This window comes from Bos javanicus, chromosome 22 (genome assembly GCF_032452875.1).
Source record: "Bos javanicus breed banteng chromosome 22, ARS-OSU_banteng_1.0, whole genome shotgun sequence".
In the NCBI taxonomy this organism is placed as follows: domain Eukaryota; kingdom Metazoa; phylum Chordata; class Mammalia; order Artiodactyla; family Bovidae; genus Bos; species Bos javanicus.
The window spans coordinates 7,254,089-7,273,936 of NC_083889.1; the positions used below are offsets into that span (position 1 = coordinate 7,254,089).

The following is a 19,848-nucleotide window of genomic DNA, read 5'->3' on the forward strand; positions in this document are numbered from 1 at the left end:
GGGCTCACCGCCCTTGCAGAGAGGCCGCGCCCGGCCGTGCGCAAGCCCGGAGCGCAGCACGCCGGGCCACCCAGGAGCCCCTGGCCGCCGCGTCATGCGGTGGGGCGGCTGGCATCGCGCGGGGGGACACGGGCTCGGCGTCGCGCCGCTCCCGCCTTTACTAGTTTGGGGAGCCTTCCTGTCCCAAGAAGAGACTAAATCCATTTAAAGAAAAGCCCACGCACGATATACTCGTCGAACCAAATTCTGCCTCTCAAGCCGGGACTGGGATTGCACAGCGGACTTAACTTGGGGGTGGGGGACAATTCCCCTCGGCTGGCGAGAAGCTAAGCTGCAGCTGCTCCAGGAGTCCTCTGACCTCCCTGCCCCCGCTCGCCCCTCGCGTGTCGGGACTTGTTCCGGCGCTCCCGCCTCGGAAGGCGCACGGCTCCCGCGTCCTCCTCCGGGAGAAATCCTTGTCGCCTCTGGAAAGTGGCATTTAATGCCCGCTGCGTCGCGGGTGGCAGCGCGCGGGCCGGACGCGGCGAGGCCGAGCCGGCCGCGCCGCTCTGGTGCCGGCTCCCGTGCGTAGGCCTAATCGATGCCTTTTTTCTGAGTGAGTCGGCGGCTCCCCCACCCACCTCGTCGGCGCTCTCCTCCTCCTCTTCCTCTCTGGTCTCCTCCCTCCTCCGGGCCTGGTTGCAAATGGCTTCGTTCCCTGAGACCGACTTCCAGATCTGCCTGCTGTGCAAGGAGATGTGCGGCTCGCCGGCGCCGCTCTCCTCCAACTCGTCGGCGTCGTCGTCATCCTCGCAGACGTCCACGTCGTCGGGGGGCGGCGGCGGGGGCCCTGGGGCCGCGGCGCGCCGCCTGCACGTCCTGCCCTGCCTGCACGCCTTCTGCCGCCCGTGCCTCGAGGCGCACCGGCTGCCGGCGGCGGGCGGCGGCGGCGGCGCGCCGGGAGAGCCGCTCAAGCTGCGCTGCCCCGTGTGCGACCAGAAGGTCGTTCTGGCCGAGGCGGCGGGCATGGACGCACTGCCCTCGTCCGCCTTCCTGCTCAGCAACCTGCTCGACGCCGTGGTGGCCACGGCCGACGAGCCGCCGCCGAAGAACGGGCGGGCCGGCGCCGCAGCGGGCGCGGGCGGCCACGGCAGCAACCATCGGCACCACGCGCACCACGCGCACCCGCGCGCGGCCGCCTCGGCGCCGCCGCCGCCGCTCCCTCCCGCGCCGCCGCCGCCTGCGCCGCCGCGCTCGGCGCCTGGCGGCCCCGCAGGCTCCCCGTCGGCGCTGCTGCTGCGCCGGCCCCATGGCTGCAGCTCCTGCGACGAGGGCAACGCGGCCTCGTCGCGTTGCCTCGACTGCCAGGAGCACCTGTGCGACAACTGCGTCCGCGCGCACCAGCGCGTGCGCCTCACCAAGGACCACTACATCGAACGCGGCCCGCCAGGTCCCGCTGCAGCCGCTGCTGCGGCGGCGGCGCAACAGCTCGGGCTCGGGCCGCCCTTCCCAGGCGCTCCCTTCTCCCTCCTCTCCGTCTTCCCGGAGCGCCTCGGCTTCTGCCAGCACCACGACGACGAGGTGAGTGTGGGGACCGCTCCCGCGGGGGACTGAGGCCCGGCGACTTGGGCAGCGGGTCTGGGCCCCAGGGGAGCTGCGGGGGTGTTCGCAGGGGTCTCCGGGCAGGTCCCCGATTGAAGGAGAGAGTCTTCTTCCCCTTCCGGATTTTTACATTTTTCTTTTTGACTACGTGGCAGTCAACTGCCATGGAGCCGACGACCCTGTGTGTGCGGAGAAGAGCTGGCTTCTGTGTGCTGGCCACAGAGGGTCCCAGACGCGAACTTCCCCTCCTCCCGCTTCCATATCTAATTTTCTGGCTGGCCAAACGTGGTAATCGCTGTCTCCAGTATAGGCAGGAGCTGGGGTAACACAGATGTTTGACTGTGTAGACCTGGCCTCCGTGGCCGAGGGTCCCTACTCTGCTCCCCCAGACAGCTCCCGAGGTTGGAGATACCCCCGCTCTTTAGAGACTTTGGTTTCCTCGTTTCTGTTTGACAAAACGGGCAGGCTATTGTTTTAAGTAAGGCACGGGATGGAGGCGTGTGTGTGTGTGCGTGCGTAGATGTGGTCTTGTGGGGGTACACTAGAGGCCTCCTGGCATACTGAGGACTCCTGTTTAGGTTTTTCCCCCACTTTAGTTTTGTTTGTTTAAAGTTCCTCGATGGTTGCTTTTAAGTAAGGCATTGGCCAGGAGTTAGGGGATCGAGTGGGTGAGTGTGGGGTACACGTGCCCGAAATGCCCTGGTTTTCCACGTGCGCGATCAGGAGGGCGGACTATACTTGTAGTTGGGATACCTCCTTGTGTGGGATAAGCGGGCAGTTGCGGATCTGTGAGGGCCTTGGGTCTCCACCTCCCGAGGTTCCGTTTCCGTAACGTGGAGAAAAAGCGCGTTCTGGCCCCTGAACCTCCCTTGTGTGGACATGAGCCTCGTGGGCCACCGCTGCGCCCGGAGCTGCGCGTTGGGGCGGGGGGGGGGGGGGGTACCTTGCTGCTTGCCCTCACCCAGCTGGAAGTCCTCGGGCTGCCCCCGCCTGCCCCGGCTTCGGTCTCTCCGGGAACCGGTTTCCCAGGTTGGGAGGTGTCCCCACCCCGTTCAGCCTGTGGCTCGACTGCCCCTGGGGAACAAGCCGATCCCGGCTGTACGCGGCTCGAACCGGGCACGTAGAGCCCGCGGGCTGAAGGGCAGCCTTTGGGCTCACTTGGCTCTTGGCTGTTGGTGGAATAAACCTTTCTTGTATATTTTTCACCTCGTGTACCACTTTAAAGTTATTGGAGCCCATGAGTGAAAGGGGCCGAACGTTTTGAGGCTCAGCCTCTGCTGAGAGGGTCGGTGCCTTGATGGGATCTACCTGTAGTCCCTCGGGGAGACGTGATGCTAGACTCGCCTTGCAGGGGAATAGGAGTCCTTGTGGGAGTCGCCGCCTGAGAGGTGGGGTGGGCGTGCTGGCTGCGAGCGCGGCTGAGGCTTGCCCCGCGCAGCCTTTTCCACTTCTAACCTGTTATTTGGGGAGGAGGGCGGAGCTATTGCTTGCTGGCCTTAAGCCGGCTTCTTCTATTGGAAAAAAGTTGAAATTCTAATCTACTTCTTGTGGATCCCTCATTTTCAAAGTTTCTTTCTGGGTACGAAGCCTAGGCGGGCCGTTATTCTTTGCCTTCCTTTTTTAAAGCTTTGGATGGACTCTTCTGAAAGTTTTCCCACATTCAGGGCTGAATGTTTCTAGCAGATTCTTTCAAAAAATGGATTGAGGTAAAAGAGATCTGAATCCCAATCTCGGGAATGGAAAGAGGGAACCAACTCACTGGGAAGTTTAGTGTCAACGGGGAGGAGGCGGGAGAGGGCGCCTCGAATCCGCCCCCGTTTCCCTCCTGGCAGGGGCGTAGATGGAACCCTCCCTCTCAGCAGTTGAGTTTAAATGTCAGGTTTTATTTATATTCCCAGTTAAAGATCCGTATACGTTTTATTTGGGTTAAAACAGTACATGCTCAGTGTTGCCAGACTTGTAAAAGGTTTATATACTTTTCAAATTATAAAACCATTCAAATAGTATGGGAGTGTGTGAAGTGAGCGGTGTTCCCCTCACCCTGGGAGGTACCTGGATGCCCTGAACATTTCTATTTTTTAACGTGTGCAGTTCTGATGAAGTTGTTGGGCAGAGGCATTAAGATACTACACTGTTAGACCAACTAACCTTTAAAAACACGAAATTTTCTCAGTTTTGAGCAAACTCTACTCCCCCTGCCCCCCTGTTGGTTTTAAAGAAGAAAACTTGGAAATTAATTTTTAGACCTTTTTAATATTTCCTGGGTTTGGAATGTTACCGAATTTAAGTTTAAAGGGACAGACCAGGGCTGTGAATGGGAAAGTCAGATGTTCAGAGGAAAAGCACCTGGTTCACCCAGGGGGTCCCAGCCCTGGCCTAAATTCTTTCTCTCCTTCCAAGGGAGTGATCTTTAATAGTTTCGGAATGATGTGCCTTCAGAAAGCCCCTTTTCCGATTGGGAAAAGAGCCTGAGGTCACTATGGAAGATGACCGCCTTGTCCTCTGATAGTGATGAAAGGAATGCCTAAATCCGTGTGATTTTCAATGGGTACAGTCTGCTTCGATTTTTGAAATGTGCTGTTCTGAGTTGCTCCGGTGTCAACAGGCTCTATGAAATAATTCAGCTTGCCCTTGTCTTATGGTGACTGATGCCACCTGACCTTGGGCAAGGGGACCCCCATGCCTGGCTCTTCCCCTTTAATTTTAGGGAGAGTGCGTCCAACAGTTGGCATCGAGGAGGGTAGCCGGTCGGGTCTCTTCCCCCAAACTGCGTTCCTTAAGCATCCCCGCTAGCGTGACAAGATGGTTCTCTGAGCGTTGGTTTAAAACATTAACCGGAAAACTAAAAGAAGGGAGCTGGGTTTTCCAGCGGAATGAAGGTTGCTTCCTCCTACTCTGTATTTGGTCCAGGCAAGAAACGAGAGTTTGGGTTTTTTGCCTCGGTGGCGGTCAGTCCAAAAGGCCTTCTGGCGGGCGGCCAGGCTGGGAATCGAGCGGGGGGTGGGTGGTCGGCGCCCCGGGACCGCTGGCCGCGCGCCTCCCACGGGGCCTGGGAGTGGCGGGCGGAGGCGACTCGACCAGTCCGGAGCCGGTCTCCGCCAGCCGGACGCGGCGGGCCCGAGACAGGGTCGGCAGGCATCTGCGGGGAGAACTGGGGCGCAGATCTGGACCGGAGCGCGCGGCTCCCGTCGTCACGAGGTGCCCTTAAATGTTGTGTTGCTTGCACGTGGGAAGCAAGCTCTTCCTTGGCTGCCTCGGAGGCGACACTAGGAGTAGAAAGGGTGTGTGTGTGTTCAGGGCCGGGCGGCAGCGCTCTGTAAATGGGAGAAGCTGAGTGGGGTCTGAGCCTGTTCCGGTCCCCGGAAAGGCCCTGTCACTTGGGAGTAGGGCAGGGGTGACCTAGTTGCCATCTTGAGCTGAGGGTTTCTTTGTAGACCCCGAAGATGGCAATGTTGGTTCCCAGTTAGGAAGGTGGGAGTGGGGGTGGATTTTCCTGAGTTTGCTGAATGGAAAGTGGGATGAAGGGACTAATGCAGTTTATTTCTGTGTGTGTGTGTATGTAACAAACTCCCTGGAAGATAGGTTCTAGAATTCCAATTCAATATGATCCTAAATGTTGACCCCAAATATTGAGGAAACCACTCTCCAAAAATCAGCTCCAAACAACCTGGAGGAAGAAGGTTTGCTGCCTAAAATAATTGATTGTGGAATGTACTCTTGTATCTTATTTTGAATAAGTTCCTATGAATGGCGACTTTACCCTAATTGGCATCAATATATTTTATTCTGTATTTGCAGAGGCTAAGTTTTCTCAGGCATGCATCCCTTTGTGTTTTAAAATTATGTGTGTGCCTTGTAAATTGTAAAATTTATAGTAAGAGGTTTTTTTGTTTAAGGACAAGAGTAAAAAATGAGTAAAAATGTGCATTCTAGTTGTTTCTGCTCTGCATCCTCTACCAGTTCGATAGGACTTGGTAGATGTATGTCTACTTAGCACACACATCTCACCTATTTACCGGAAAATCAGACCTTCCATACCTTGGAAATAGTTGGAAGGTTCCTGCTTTGAATCCAGTTCAGCAGGTGGATATTTGTAGATTGAAATCTGTTGAATTATGAAAATGTTTGAGGAAAACCTCCGGGAGAGAAATGTTCACTATTGACTTGTCAGTATGTTAATTTTGAATATAATCTCTACACTGTGAACTTTAAAAAAATATTCACATGTGATTGGAGGAATGTGCCTGGTCTTCCATAAACTGCACAAAGATGAGTTTCACCAACATGGCTCCCAGGCAAGTGGCTAGTTTGGCAAGCTGTGCTGGTAAGGTTGCCTCACAGGCACAGCCGAGAGTCAGAAAGGATGCTGGTGATCCTGAGGCTGTTGTGGAATAAGTGCTGTCTCTGGAGACTTATGACCAATTTTTCTTGCTAAGGAGTAAACACTAGTTTGAGAGTTGCATAGACTTAGTTTTGGTCTACAGGATCTTTATTTCCAATGCTAGGAATATATATTTTGCAAACAAGGAAAATATTTTAGGAAGAAAATGGGTACTTTCAGTTCGTTTGATAGCACTATACGTTCTTTATGATTCAGTGTTTACAAGTTAAATAGTTGTAGGACTAAAGCAGTCTGAAAGTGTTTAAAGACTGAGTAAAATTGCCTTTTTCCATCCCAGCTTTCCTTCCCATTTTAGCTACTTATAAATGCTAATTCCAGGGAGTCCTTTTCAGATTTCAGGGCACTAAAACCAACATTAAAATGTAGAGTTTCCTAATTTCTCTGCACATGTAAAATTTTGAGCACAACTGTTTTGCTTCTTATGTTTTCATTAAAAAAAAAACAACCAACTTCGCATATGTAGAAAAGGAGTTAGCTTTGGAGGAAGCCATAAATGAGGTGAAACGGTTCAAATTCTTTTGTTGTTGAAGTAGTTTGCCAGGAGAAGAAAGAGTTTATAAACTTTTTCTGCTTATGAAGAATTTTAACTTACTTGATAATTCTATATAGCTCTCACATTTAACCCCCTCCAAATTTTATTTCCTTTGGGGCTTACTGAAGTCACATGGGTTGCTTATTCTCACCAGTTCCTCTCACAGGGCAAGGTTTATTTCAGATGTATTCATTCTTAGGGAATAAAGGACCAATTCGATGTCATTCTTCATGACACTTGAACGAAAGATTGAGAAGAATTCTACCACTCAGGCGGTTTCCTCCTGCCTTTCCCCATAACACTAACAAAGAGTTCAGGGCTTGACTCACTGAGGCTGTTTGTGCCACCTCTGTTATTTTGGAAGGGAGGGAAAAGGTACTGATAAGAATTACAGTCGCCCAAAGGGAGCAAGATGCCACCCTCGCAGCCCACTCTGTTCTGGCTTCCCTTGAGGTTTCAAGTTTTGTGACTTGGAGGAGGAAGCCTGAGCCATCTTTCCTCTTCAGCTGATGCGACCTCCCGCTTCTTCAGTCCTAAATTATTCTCCTCCCTTTGAGGTTTTGTCTGTATCCACAAACCTAGTTGACTGAAACCAGATTGACTGTTTTGATTGACAAGGCTCTGACTTGTTAACAGAAAAATTGGGAGGGGTGTGGGGGGTTGAGCGTAGGCAATTTACATCTGAAACTTTGGCTTAAACCGTATTCCAGCGTAATTCTTTGCCTCCTCAGAGGGCATCTTCCACTTCCTTCGTGTTTTACTTTGCTTGCGGTTGGCTTTGAAGGTAGGGTGGAATGAAACAGGGGAAGACCCCTAACTCCTGGCTTTCATCTCCCACTCAAAACCAGCTGAAATTTGGGGAGATTCTGGTTTAATCTGAAGCTATCAGACCAATGTTTTGTTTTGTCCTCTTTTATGTAGATTTTTCTTACCTGAGTGTCAGTTCCTACCAAGTGAGTCCTGTTTTTAGTACATCTGTATAATGATCCCAGTTTAAGGATCAGTAGACATGAGAAATTAGTAATTTGTTCAAAAACAATATTCCACACAGTTGCCCTAAGGAAGTGGTGGTCTTTTTTTTTTTTTTTTTAATTAAGTTTTTATTGAAGGATAATTGCTTTGCAGAAGGAAGTGGTATTCTTTAGTGATACTGCTTTCAGTAATATACAGACTACAAGTTGAAGTTGTAAATATTGGGAAGAGGAGTCCTGATCATGAATAAGGGCATAATTTATTTAAAAAAATTTTTTGGCTACACCAGGGGGCATGTGGTATCTTAGTTCCCCAACCAGGTATCAAACCCACGCTCCCTGCAGTGGAAGTGCGGGAGTCTTAACCCCTGGACTGCCAGGGCTAAATTCTTGACTGTGATTGCTTATCTGACAAACTTGTGCAAATTGCACATTCTGCCGACATTAATGGGACTTGCATGAAGCAGAGCAGTGTGCATGAGACAATGAAGTGGATCAGGTCAGTTGTGTAGACTAGGGGCTCCCTTCCTGGCTCCCACACCCTATGAATTTTGAGGGTCCCTGAGTTGGTTTTGAGCCTCTGTCAAAAGTCAGCAACTGTATCCTTTAGTTGTCACTCCTGAAAAGTTCAGTCAGCCGTTTCCTTCCATCTAGCCTTAACTGTTCACAATTGAAGATGTGTGTGTGTGTTTTCTTTTCTTGAAATGACAATAGGTTTTTGCAAACTTCTTTCATATCTTTGACCAACTGACATAATTCTAAAGGTGTTCTTCTAAGAAAAAGTCTGGACATGGAGATTTTGCTGCACATGGATCTGATAGAACATCTTCAGCACAGGTGTTTAAAAAAACCAGAATGGTGAAGAGGTGGCATCAGCAGTCATGATTACGGTGTGTTTGGGCAGACCACATTGAAGATTTTGGTCTGTATCCTCTACCTCTCTTTAAGATAAGTGTCAGAGGAAGATCTTTTTCTGAGGATCATCTCTAGGCTTGTACTGGATAAGTGCTGAGCAGAAAAGTGGATATAGTAGAGGACATTTTGGTATAGTTGGAAAAATGTTTTTTTTTTAGGTTTATTTTTACTTAACCACTCTTAGACAATGTGGTTTTGAGATTTCTTGTGCTACCTTAGTTTTCTCATCTGTAACACTTAGCAGTGTTGTAAGCATTCCAATTAATATATTTAAAGTGTCTTATAGCACACTAGAAGGCAATTGTAAATATTTTTTAAATTATTTATTTATTTATTTGTGTTGGGTCTTAGCAGGCATGCCGATTTAGTTGCTCCCTGGCATGTGGGATCTTAGTTCCCCAACCAGGGATGGAATCTGCTTCACCTGCCTTGGTAAGCCAGATTCTTAACCACTGGACCACCAGGGAAGTCCCTGTAAACATTTTTTTTAATTTTTTTTATTGATGTGTAGTTCATTTATAATATTATTAATTTTGTTAAATAGCAAAGTAATTCAGTTAATACATATATACATTATTCCTTTTTTTAGTATTTGTTTTCCATTATGGTTTTATCATAGGATACTGAATAATGGTTCCCTGTGCTGTACAGTAAGAGGACCTTGCTGTTTGTAATTAATAAGCTGTTGAGTTTTGAAGCAGACTCCTCACCCCATCCTTTTGCCTCCAAAGAGGATGCTGTAGAAGAAAACTGTTTGCCGATGTTGGAAACTGGCTTCTGTCAGTTTACTCTGGTCTAATTGGAAAGATGCAGTGATTCTTTCAAGTAATGGAAGGTAAACTGGAGAGACATGCATAAACTTCATTTCACTCCAGAAAAACTAGCCCTCAACTTTAACTTCTGGTCTAGACCGTCTTTGGGTTACAGGGCTCCCTGAGCCCAGCGGAAAGATGGGCACAAGTGTCTTTACAGGCTACATCAATGCTTGTGGCTTTTTTATTTTTGGTGGAAGGCCAGTGTTTGTGTTTACATTTTATATGATGTGTTGAGAATCATTAATCTTTAAAGTCTTGATTTTTGGGGGGACCATGGCATTTCAAGGAAAGAGATCAACTTGCTCAAGGGAACAGTTTGATTTCATAGACTGGAATATTTTATAAGCTCTAATTTCACGGTGTTATCAGTTGCGTGTTTAGGTGTTCCCGAAGAGGAAACCTCAGTTATCACAAGAAAGGCCTTAAATCATGATAGAAAAACTGCTGCTTTACAAATGGGGAGACAGGCTGGGGTGGTGAAGTGACTTTAGCAGGAACTTGCCTGGTCCAGCACTCTGCTCTGCTAATTTATGTACAGTATTTGGCAAATATATTATTATGTCTTAAAATATTTCTGTATTTATGTGGCTGCACTGCGTCTTAGCAGCGGCATAGGAACTCTTAGTTGCAGCGTGTGTAACTTAGTTCCCTGACCAGGGGTGGAACCTGGACTCTGCATTGGGAGTGCAGTCTTAGCCAGGGAAGTCCAGAATTATATTTTTGAAACTAGTCCTTAAAAGTCTGAAATTTAATGCTAAATTTATTGTTTGAATCTTTAGCTTCTTGTGTTTTATTTTGGTTTTGGTCTTTTTTTTTTTTTTTTTTTAATAAGGAGAAAATTAGACATACATGTAATTTACAGCTGGAGCCTTCCTGGGCTCAGTGGTAAAGATGCCAGCTGCTAGTGCAGGAAACACGGGTTCAGTCTCTGAGTTAAAAAGATCCCCTGGAGAAGGAAAGGGCAACCCACTCCAGTATTCTTGCCTGGAGAACTCCATGGACAGAGGAGCCTGGTGGGCTACAGTCCATGGGATCACAAGGAGTCAAACACGACTTTGTGACTGAGAATGCACGCACAGGTACAGCTTGGCAAAAGCAAGTGTGACCATTGTTGCTGTGACTGCCTCTCCTTCTAGAGTTAATGTGTTGTCAGAGCAGTAATTTAGCAAGGAAGAGGCCTTGAGTTTAATCTCTTGAAATGATGCATAAGTCTCATAGGAGGTCTCTCAGTATCGAAGTGAGAAGGATGCTTCCTCTGCCAACCACCTCTAACACAGGCTCACCCTGAGGCCTCAGCACGTCAGAGCAAATATTCTAACACCAGTGGGTTTGGGGCTTTTATGCCAGATCTGGCCTTGGTTGATGTTGGTGGCCTTAAGGACCAAATTGAGAAAGATGATTTCTGGATTGCTGGTTCCCAGTGGTGATGGAAAATGGTGGTGCTGCCTTTATTTTCTTATCAGAAACAAAGGAGACTTCTTTTTCAAGCCACGGAATGGGAAGATGCTTGTAGCTTCTTGGTAAGAAGACCTGGGCTCACAGCCCAGTGTCACCCTGAAGTAACTGTGAGACCTTGGACAAGTCACTTATCCTTGATTTCTGATCTTTCAGATGGAAATGGTTGAAGTAGTTTTTGAGAACTTTATGGAGGGAAGTTATGATTTACATGAAGATGCTTTGAAGAAGGAGCTAGAAAAAATGTTTTCAGTATCGTGAAAAAAATTTGGCTTCAACGTTTCCTGCAAGTTGCAGTCAAACGGGTAAAATTCCTTCTTCATGAAATTAAATAAGCTGCTTATCTTTCTTAAAAAATGTTTTCTGGTTGATGGCCAAATGATATTTGATACCATGAAATAATTGGGGCAGTTCCTTATTGCTGACAGAGGACTTGATGTGTTAGGATTTGTCATCAAAACACTTGGATGTCTGCTGCTTAGAATTGTGCTCTTTGCCAAGCCTCTGGTTAGTCTCGCTGGGAGGATGAAACTGGAAGAAAGTTGTTTGAATGGGGCAGAGGGATTCTTGGCTTCCTGTGTGTCTACTTTATATGTGGTTTTATTTACATTACTAGAGGAAATCTAAATGTTAAAGCAAGCTCTCATGGCCTCTGAACAGGTTCTGATAGGGAGCTGAGTTTGGGCTGAAAGACAGGAATCTTGGAGAACGATGGGATTTAGGTAGAAGATGGAAAGAAGGCAGGAGTGGTTTTTGGCTTCTAGCAGCTGCATTGGCTTGACTATAGAGTGTTTGTGATTGCGATCTTTTATCTGATTTTGCCTTTCAGCATCCCTAAGAAAGGTGTTAGGCTCCCCCTCCCCATCTTGTAAAATTGAAGTATAGTTGATTTACTGTAGTATATTAATTTCGGATGTACAGCATAGTGATTCAGTATTTTTATAGATTATACCGTTAAAAGTTATTCCTAAATAATGAGTATGAGTTCCTCTGCTGCACAGTATATCCTTGTTGCTTGTGCATTTTATACACAGTACTCTGTCCCTCTTGATCCTATGCCCCGATCTTGCCCCTCCCCACTGGTAACCACTAGTTTGTTTTCTGTGTCTGTGCGTGTTTCTGTTTTGCTGTTTCCTGTTTTTATTTTTTAGATTCCACAAATAAGTGATGTCATACTTTTTGTCTGACTTTTCACTAAGCATATTATATTCTCTGGGCCATTTACATTGCTGCAAGTGGCAAAGTTTCTTTTTGTGGCTGAGTAGTGTATATATCTCTTTTATCCCTTCATCTGTGGAGGGACACTTCAGTTGCTTTCTTGTCTTCGTTATGGTAAGTAGTGCTGCTGTGAACATTGGGTGCAGGTATCTTTTTGAAGTTTTAATTTTTCCAGATACCTATCCAAGAGTGAAATTACTGTAGTTTTAGAGGTCCATTCCTTTTTTTTTCCCTCCTGCCATCTGCACACCTTGCGTGATCTCCCTTCTCTGACCAGGGACCAGACTCAATAGCTGCAGTGAAAGCACTGAGCCCTAACCGCTGGACTGCCAGGGACTTCCCTTTTTAGGAGGGTGACTATTGATAAGTAGAGGAAATAGCTGAGCTTATCAGTCTGGAGCCAGAGTCACGTTTAGTTACTGTAACAGGTAATTTAACGTAAAGCGTTATTGACTGTTATTTGAGTTCTTCGTGAGTTTTTATTTGGGAAATTGCAATGCAAGGAGAGACGCTACTTGCATGCCTGGCTGGCGGGTAGCAGCTGTGGGAAGCAGCTCCCTTCCTTGGGTTGGGAGATGAGAAGAGGAAAAAGTTGGGAGTTGTTAATACTCCTGTGGGTTCCTGCGGGTCAGGTCAGCGTTAGAAACCTGAAATCAGGTGCTGCCACTGGAACGACTCGTGACGCTGGATTAGAGAAGTCTGTTGAAGGAAGTGCACACCCAGGAAGCAGAACTCCTAGAGCAAAACCTTTCTCCCCGTCAAGTTCCCTAGTGTTGGAGTCACAGGGATGCAGCTGGCAAAGCAGAGGTGTGGCCCACTCGGGGGGTGGGTTTAAGCTAAGAAGCAGTCAGACCTCGGTAAGCAGCACTTCGTGGAAGATGGACTCCCCCTTGGTGCTTGATTCCATTTGAAAATTTCATGAAAACGTGGGGGAGACCCTGGGCTGAGGGGGACTAGAAGGTAGCCGGAGTTAGCAGTGCCCAGTCCCGTCTGTGTGTTCACACTCGTGCTAACCCAGCTTGCTATTTGCTAACCCAGCGTGCTAACCCAGCAGGCAGCACTCAGCCGCGCCCTGGGCTTGCTTACAGGGGGGACACAGCCTCTGTTGTTCCCAGACCTGTGTGTGTCCTCCCGTGTGTGTACGTGGTCAGGCTTTCCGTCGTGTCCGACTCTTTTTCGACCCAAAGGGCTGTAGCCCTGTTTCCTTCTCCAGAGGATCTTCCTGTCCCAGGGATTGAACCCACATCTCCTGTGGCTCTTGCATTGCAGGCTGATTCTTTACCGCTGAGCCACCTGGGAAGCCCTGTGTCCTCCGTACTTGTTTGTATAAATTACACAGTTTTAAGTAAAAATGAAATCGGTGCAGAAAATTTCTGTGTAAGCAGACCTGTATGCCTATGAACTCAGCTTTGGTGGAAAGTAGGAGGCCCTGGGGACAGAGCAGTGAGCAGAACAGCCTTGAATCCCTTTTCTTCATGGGGCCTGTTTATCCAGCCAGCTTGCTACTGGGGGACTCGCCCTTCTTCCTCAAAGGCAGTGCTCTGGGCCAACAGCTCTGGTGCACAGGGACTGCTGTGGGAACCTCCCTGACTGCACTCTAGACCCTTCCAGCCCATCAGGGCTCTGACCTCATGGAGGGGAGGAGCCTTGGCCCTGCAGGAAGGAGCTCGGGTCCCTGCTTCCCCTTCCTCTCCTCCGCCTTTGGGATGACCTGCCCCCCAGGCTTTGCCCTACAGTTGAGGGGGCAGTTTCAGCTGCAGAGCCCAAGGCTGAGAGGGAAAACCTCATTTCTGACTAAGTTCAGTGATTTCTTCTTTAGTGTTTTTGGCATTGGTTTTTGCGTATTGAGGTAAACATATACATCGTAAAATTGATCTTTCTTTTTTAGCGTACACTTCTGCACCTTTTGACAAGGGCGGAGAGTGCCATCACTCCAGGCTCTAAAGAGCACCTCATCACCCCACAATACCCGTCTCAGAGCCTCAGGCAGCCTCCGACCTCTTCTCTAGTCCTCTGGTCTGGTCTTCTCCAGAAGGTCATGAAATGGCATCTGAGAGTGTTGGATCCTCGAATCTGGGCCTTTTCCACTTGCCAGGCTGCGTTCACAAGTCCTCGCAGGTGGCAGGTGGTTGGTGTCAGTGGTTCCTCCCTATTTCTTGCTGAGTCGTTTTCCACCGTATGAATGTACCATAGTTTTCACATTCCCCAGCTGAAGGGCGCGTTGTTTCCTGTTTTCAGCCATGGTGACTGTGTTGATGCCTGAAATAGGAGTAGTGCTGTGTTGAGTCTTGGTGGTCACTGTCACCAGCTGGAGTCCCGATTTTCATCCTGGAACATTTGTCAGCAACGTTGAGTGGCTCTGAGACTAGTTCCCACATCACTCTGTAGGATGCTAACAGTTGCATTTGTCTGCCTAGGGCTGTCTTTTCTGTTTGAGGATCAGATGGGGTATTTCCTGATGAAAAAGTGCAGGGTACACTACATATATATTTACATGAACAAGGACTCACTGTAGATCACAGTGGGTGATCTGTACTCAGTATTTTGTATTAACCTATAAGGGAAAAGAATCTGAAAAGGAAGGAATATATACTTTAACATAGGTGTGAAACTGAATCCTTGTGCCATACACCTGACACTAACGTGATACTGTAAATCATCTTTTCTTTTTTTAATACAAAATTTAAAAATATAAGTGAAGACAGAAATTCAGAGTTGCAGGAGCTGCTTTGGAGGCTGTGCTGCAGGGGACAGGGGAAGCATCTGTCTGCCCCCCAGTAGCCTCGCCCTTTGTTGATTTTTTTTTTCCCTCTGCCCTTTATTAATAACTTTACAGAACAATTCTCTTTGGTTTTTATTTCCATTTTATTATATTAACTTTATCAGAGCTTTCAGGAGGCATATACAAAGAGGAAAATTTGTCTTTACCAGTTTAACCAGATTTTTTAAAAGCTACATGGGTGCATGTAAAAAATAAATATAACTCTGATCAGTGATGGACCACCCCAAATATCTGGAGCTTTTAGGGGAGTCCTGGAAAAAATCGCTTCCGTGGAGTGTAGATGGACAAGTGTCTCCATTGTAAATGGGAGATTAATAGGGGAAAAGGACATTTCATATTGAGGTTGTTGATACTTATGGTGGTGAATAGAACCAAGTTACGAGGGCCTAGCAGAATCCTTTCCGAGCCCGAGATAGCAGTTCCTTGTAGGCAACATTTGAGGTTCACAGCAGCTGCTAAGTCTCTAATCTTGTTATTCTCCCTTAAGTATGCTGTACAGTAAAAAGACAGGTGTGCCTTGAGATCTAAGAACGGAGGTGAAGTTGTTAATTACATTGAAATCTTAGTAACATACAGGAACATGCAAAGAACGGCACTCTATCTGGGCATCTCAGACTGAAAATGCAGCGTGTTTAGAATTGGGAAAGTAACCATTTTTCCCTCATAAAAGGGATGGTGTTCACACTTGACTGTTTCCAGCATTCATATACGTGTTTTCTCCCCCTGCATTGGTCGTATGGGGTCTACTGCAGAACCAAGCTCAGAATTTTTCTGAACGTAATGTTCATCAGTGTCTATTTGTTCTAGCCTCCTGGAACTTACTTTCAAGGTTTTTTTCGATGGTTTGCCTGTTGGGATGCAAAATCAATTCTCTTCTTCTCCACCAAAGGAAAAAAAACGTCGTGGAAAGCCACAGATAAATATATGGGAATAAAATCTAAGAAATGCATAAGATGGAATGATGAGGATGAGGAGGAGATATTTGGCCTTAGTTTGGGAGAAAGGATTGCGTTTCCAACTCAATACAATACAAGCCCCGATGTTGGCTTGTATAGCTTGGTGAGGCTTGGGTGTTGCATGGGGGAAGCCCACAGTGTTCTGAGGTTCCAACAGGTTAAGAAAACAGGAGTCTAAACAAATAATTGGGGCGGTATCTCTGTCCTGTCTGCCAAGCTTTTCTCATTTTGGTTCCTTGACTTTGAGTTGGCATTTGCACATGTTGCCACTCACGGTGGGAAGGTCTCATCCCATCTTGGGGGTAAAGGCAGACAGGTTTGCCTCAGTGACCTCAAAAGAGGAACCCGGATGAGTGCGTGCTTAATAAAAACCTTTCAACATTTGCAAACATTTGATCGGGTCCATGAAAGGGGGAAGAGGTAACAGTTTTGTTTAAAATTTGTGTTCTTTTAACAACATTGAGAAGTTTTTTTCCTTTCTTTCTTTGACTGACTTGGGTTTTTTTCCCTTAACTGAGTTTTGTTTTGCTTTTTCCTTACCTGAGTTGTGCCTAAGACTTCCCAGCGCTTGTCATTCGGGTGGTGATTTTTCTGAATACGTATATGTCTGTGACTGTTATTTATTTGACCTTTCCTTCCTTCCTTCAGCCTGCTCAGCTTGTAGTTGCTGGATGAATGAAAAATTGAGAGTTTTCTCAGAGCGACTTTGTGTTCCCTCCCAGGAATACTTGATTTGGCCCACTTAACTTGAATCCTTGTTTTTAATTATACAAGTAACACATAAATATCTTTGTTAGGATGATCTGTAAGAAATTTTTTTTAAGTATACCCCCAGACAAAGTGTGTAATTTGGGTGTGTTTCCTACCAAACCTTTACAGCTGTTCACACACACACAGACACACACACACGGAGTATAGAAATACAGTCTTAATATAGACATTTTCCTGTACTTACTTTGCTAGTGATTACTGCTCCAGGCTTGGTGTTCGTGCTGTGGAATTTATTTAGCTGTTCCTTTATGTGGGAGTTTTCTCTGCATTGGCCATTGCCACTTATTTGTGTCCCTGTGACTCAAGAGCCCCCCAGCCAGGGACTTACACGCAGATACCAGCAAGCCACATTTGAAATGTTAATTTGCCTTCCTGCCAGCCACATTTCCTCCCACCCAATCCGGCCCTGTTGCCATCAATCTAATGGGAGAAAAATGGCTCGTCCGTTGACTGACTTTGCATTTCTGTGATTGCTGTGGGGCGGGTGTCTTTTTGTTTATTGACCATTTGGATTCCCTCCCCAAATTGCCTTGGTTCCTGGGTCTCTTTTCTGGGTTTAAAAAAAAAAAATCAATTCGTAGGCATTTTGGATAAATACTGCTCTTTCTTCCAGCAGATTTTTCAGAGTCCTTGGCTAGCCTCAGTTTAATTTAACTTGGTATACATTTTAAATTTCAGTACTTGGTATACATTTTAAATTTCAATACTGACGATTGTCTTTCATTGTCTCTGCATACTGTGTCTTTAATCATATCTTACAATATTTTCTTAGTGTATCTTAGGAGGTGGGATCTAATTTTATCTGGAATGAACAATGATCCTGAGGTCCTGACTGTGAGTGAACGGTCTCATTTCCCCTCTTTCTCGGAACCCTTAAATTTCTGGGAAACAGTTGTGACTGTCCACGGGGGGCGAAGAGAAGGGAGTATTAAGACCTTTGCTCAGTGAATGCCAACTGGGTTGCAGTTTAATGTATGTATATTGGATGTTCGTGCTCTGTGGTCGTATACAGGTGATCTCTTAAAAATCTCTTTGGTGTTGGATGGCTATTAAGGAAATAGACAGCAGGTAAATGGTAATGCTTGGTTTGGTGTAGGCCCATTAGACATCAGTCAGTGGGCTTTTGTTTGTTATTATGTTTTTAAAATTGTATTTTTAGCTGCACTAGGTCTTGGTTGCTGCTCGCGGGCTTTCTCTTGAGATGGCTTCTCTTGCTGTAAAGCCCGGGCTTAGTTCCCTTGTGGCCTGTGGGATCTTCCTGGACCAGGGACAGAACCTGTGTCCCCTGCTTTGGCAGGCAGAGTCTTAACACTGGACCACCAGGGAAGCCCATCGGTCAGTGTTTAAGCACAGGTGGTTCTGTCGCCTACTGTGTGCCAGTTATTGGGCAGGGTCCTGCAGACCTGCCTTTTCTTCCCTGAGTTTTTAATCTTCATTGGGTTTTTTAACTGGAAGAGAAGCAAGTAGTCATTTTAATCCAGGCAAGTGCTAAGTAGCTAAAAATATACAATTTGCTAATTCCACTCCCCAGATGTAACTCCTGGTAACAGGCTGGATTCTGTCATTGGTCTCCTTTCCTGTGCTTTTGCACCATTATCTTCATGACTGTATTTGTCATTTAATCTGTGATAGGGCACACTCTGATGTTAATAAAGTTGCTTGGAAAGCATCATTTGTAATACACCTGTTGTTCTACATCTCGCTTTGTCTTTGAGACCTAGTAGCCATTTATCATCATCTTTGCTGAGGTGTAGTGTCGGCATAGTCAAATGCACCCATTTTAAAGCATTTATTTATTACTATTTGACTTCACCAGGTCTTAGTTGCCATTTGAGGGATTTTTAGTTGCAGCTTGCAAATTCTGAGTTGGGGGACCTGGTTCCCTGACCAGGGATCGAAAATTGGTCCTCTGCTTTGGGATTGTGGAGCCTTAGCCACACCGGACTACCAGGGAAGTCCCAAACACATTTTGGTGGTGAGTTCGGGCAAATTTATACATCTGTGGTACCACCACCACGATCATGATGGAACATTTCTACCACCTTAGAAGGTTCCGTTGCCACAGTAATCTTTCAGAGCTCGTGTCTGGAGAATTTGGCCTGCTGCTCTGGTCTTGGGAGGATTTATGGAGACGAGAGCGGGACACAGACCTTTGGATGTGAATTAGACGGATGGCAGCGTTGCCGGGTCTGATGTCCTGGTTTATTGCTGAGGTGGGGGGAGCTGTAAAACACCCTAAAATCTTGACCCTTGAGAGGCATTTTATCCTCTGCAAAGGCCCAGATTCTCTCTTTCTTTCCTGTCTTAAACATTTGCCATTTCAGGGCCACAATGCAAATGGTCAGGGAACATTGTTTTCCAGCAAGCAGTTGCCTGCTGGGAGGCAAATTCCTCAAGGATTGCTCGGAAAATGTGGAAGTAAATTCCGTTCAATCAACACACTTCTCATTGAACCCCGGCCGAGTGTCTGCCCTCTCCGGGTGTTTGAAGACACAAAGGACTGGAACGGAGGTTGCCTTCTGGGGACCCTTACTTACATCACCATACAGGGAACTAGAGCAACCAGGGATTTGGGGTATTCTGGGGAGTCATGTGCATGTAAAAGCATTAAGTTGTTGTTGATGAGATGTTACATGCTCACATGTTAAAAAAAAAAAAAAACTGTTCCAGGGCTCAGGAAGGCGTAATGCAGTAGAGGGGATGAAGTCCTCCCAGCAGAGTGCTGGAGTCCTGTGTCCTTTGAGCAGGGGCCCCCAGCCTCCGGGATCTGGTGCCTGGCAATCTGAGGTGAAGCTGATGTAATAATAATAGAAATAAAGTGCGCAATAAATGCAATGCCCTTGGATCATCCCAAGCCACCCCCACCCCATCCATGGAAAAATTGTCTTCCACGAAACTGGTCCCTGGTTCCAAAAAGGTTGGGGACCGCTGCTTTAGAGGGTTCTTATCATTGAATCTAGGCCCATGTGGTCCCAAACATTTCTGAAAAAAACTCATAGCTTTCCAGGCCTGCCAAGTCAATTGGGGTGACCAGTTGGTAACTTCCATTGCTGAAGACTCCCTGTTCAGAAAATTTTGGTTTTGAATTTCTTGGAAAAGTCTTGAGTTGTTACTGAGGACACTCACTGCACTTTGGGGTGGTGGCAGTTCCCTGCCCCAAACGGGCTGTGGCTGTGTCATTCACGGCCACCTTCCACTGGTTTTAGGCCGCTTTGCATGTGCAGACCCGAGGAGCTTCTTTAGTAAGTTGATCATTGAGTGCTGTTGCAGGGGAGGAGTCCTTAACCCCCAGGCACTGTCGGGATCCAGAGTTGGTTTCTGCCGTTTTCCTCTTTCCTGAGGTTTGGCGTCCGCCCCCAGCGAAACCTGGGTCTGCCTGCAAAGGAAGTAGTATTTTGCTGAGCCGAAGCTGGGACGGAATCAGGGTTGGATACTGTGAGAACCGGATAC

At 47.2% G+C, this 19,848-nt stretch overlaps 1 protein-coding gene across 1 annotated transcript in view; it reads left to right on the forward strand.

Moving 5' to 3' along the window:
• Positions 1 to 595: 595 nt before the first annotated feature.
• TRIM71 (tripartite motif containing 71) overlaps positions 596 to 19,848 on the forward strand; it is a 61,199-nt gene continuing 41,946 nt past the window's right edge. The window contains exon 1 of the mRNA XM_061395752.1: positions 596 to 1,560. Within this exon, the coding sequence (XP_061251736.1) occupies positions 685 to 1,560 (876 nt within the window). The 5' untranslated portion in view covers positions 596 to 684. The remainder of the gene's footprint in view (positions 1,561 to 19,848) is intronic.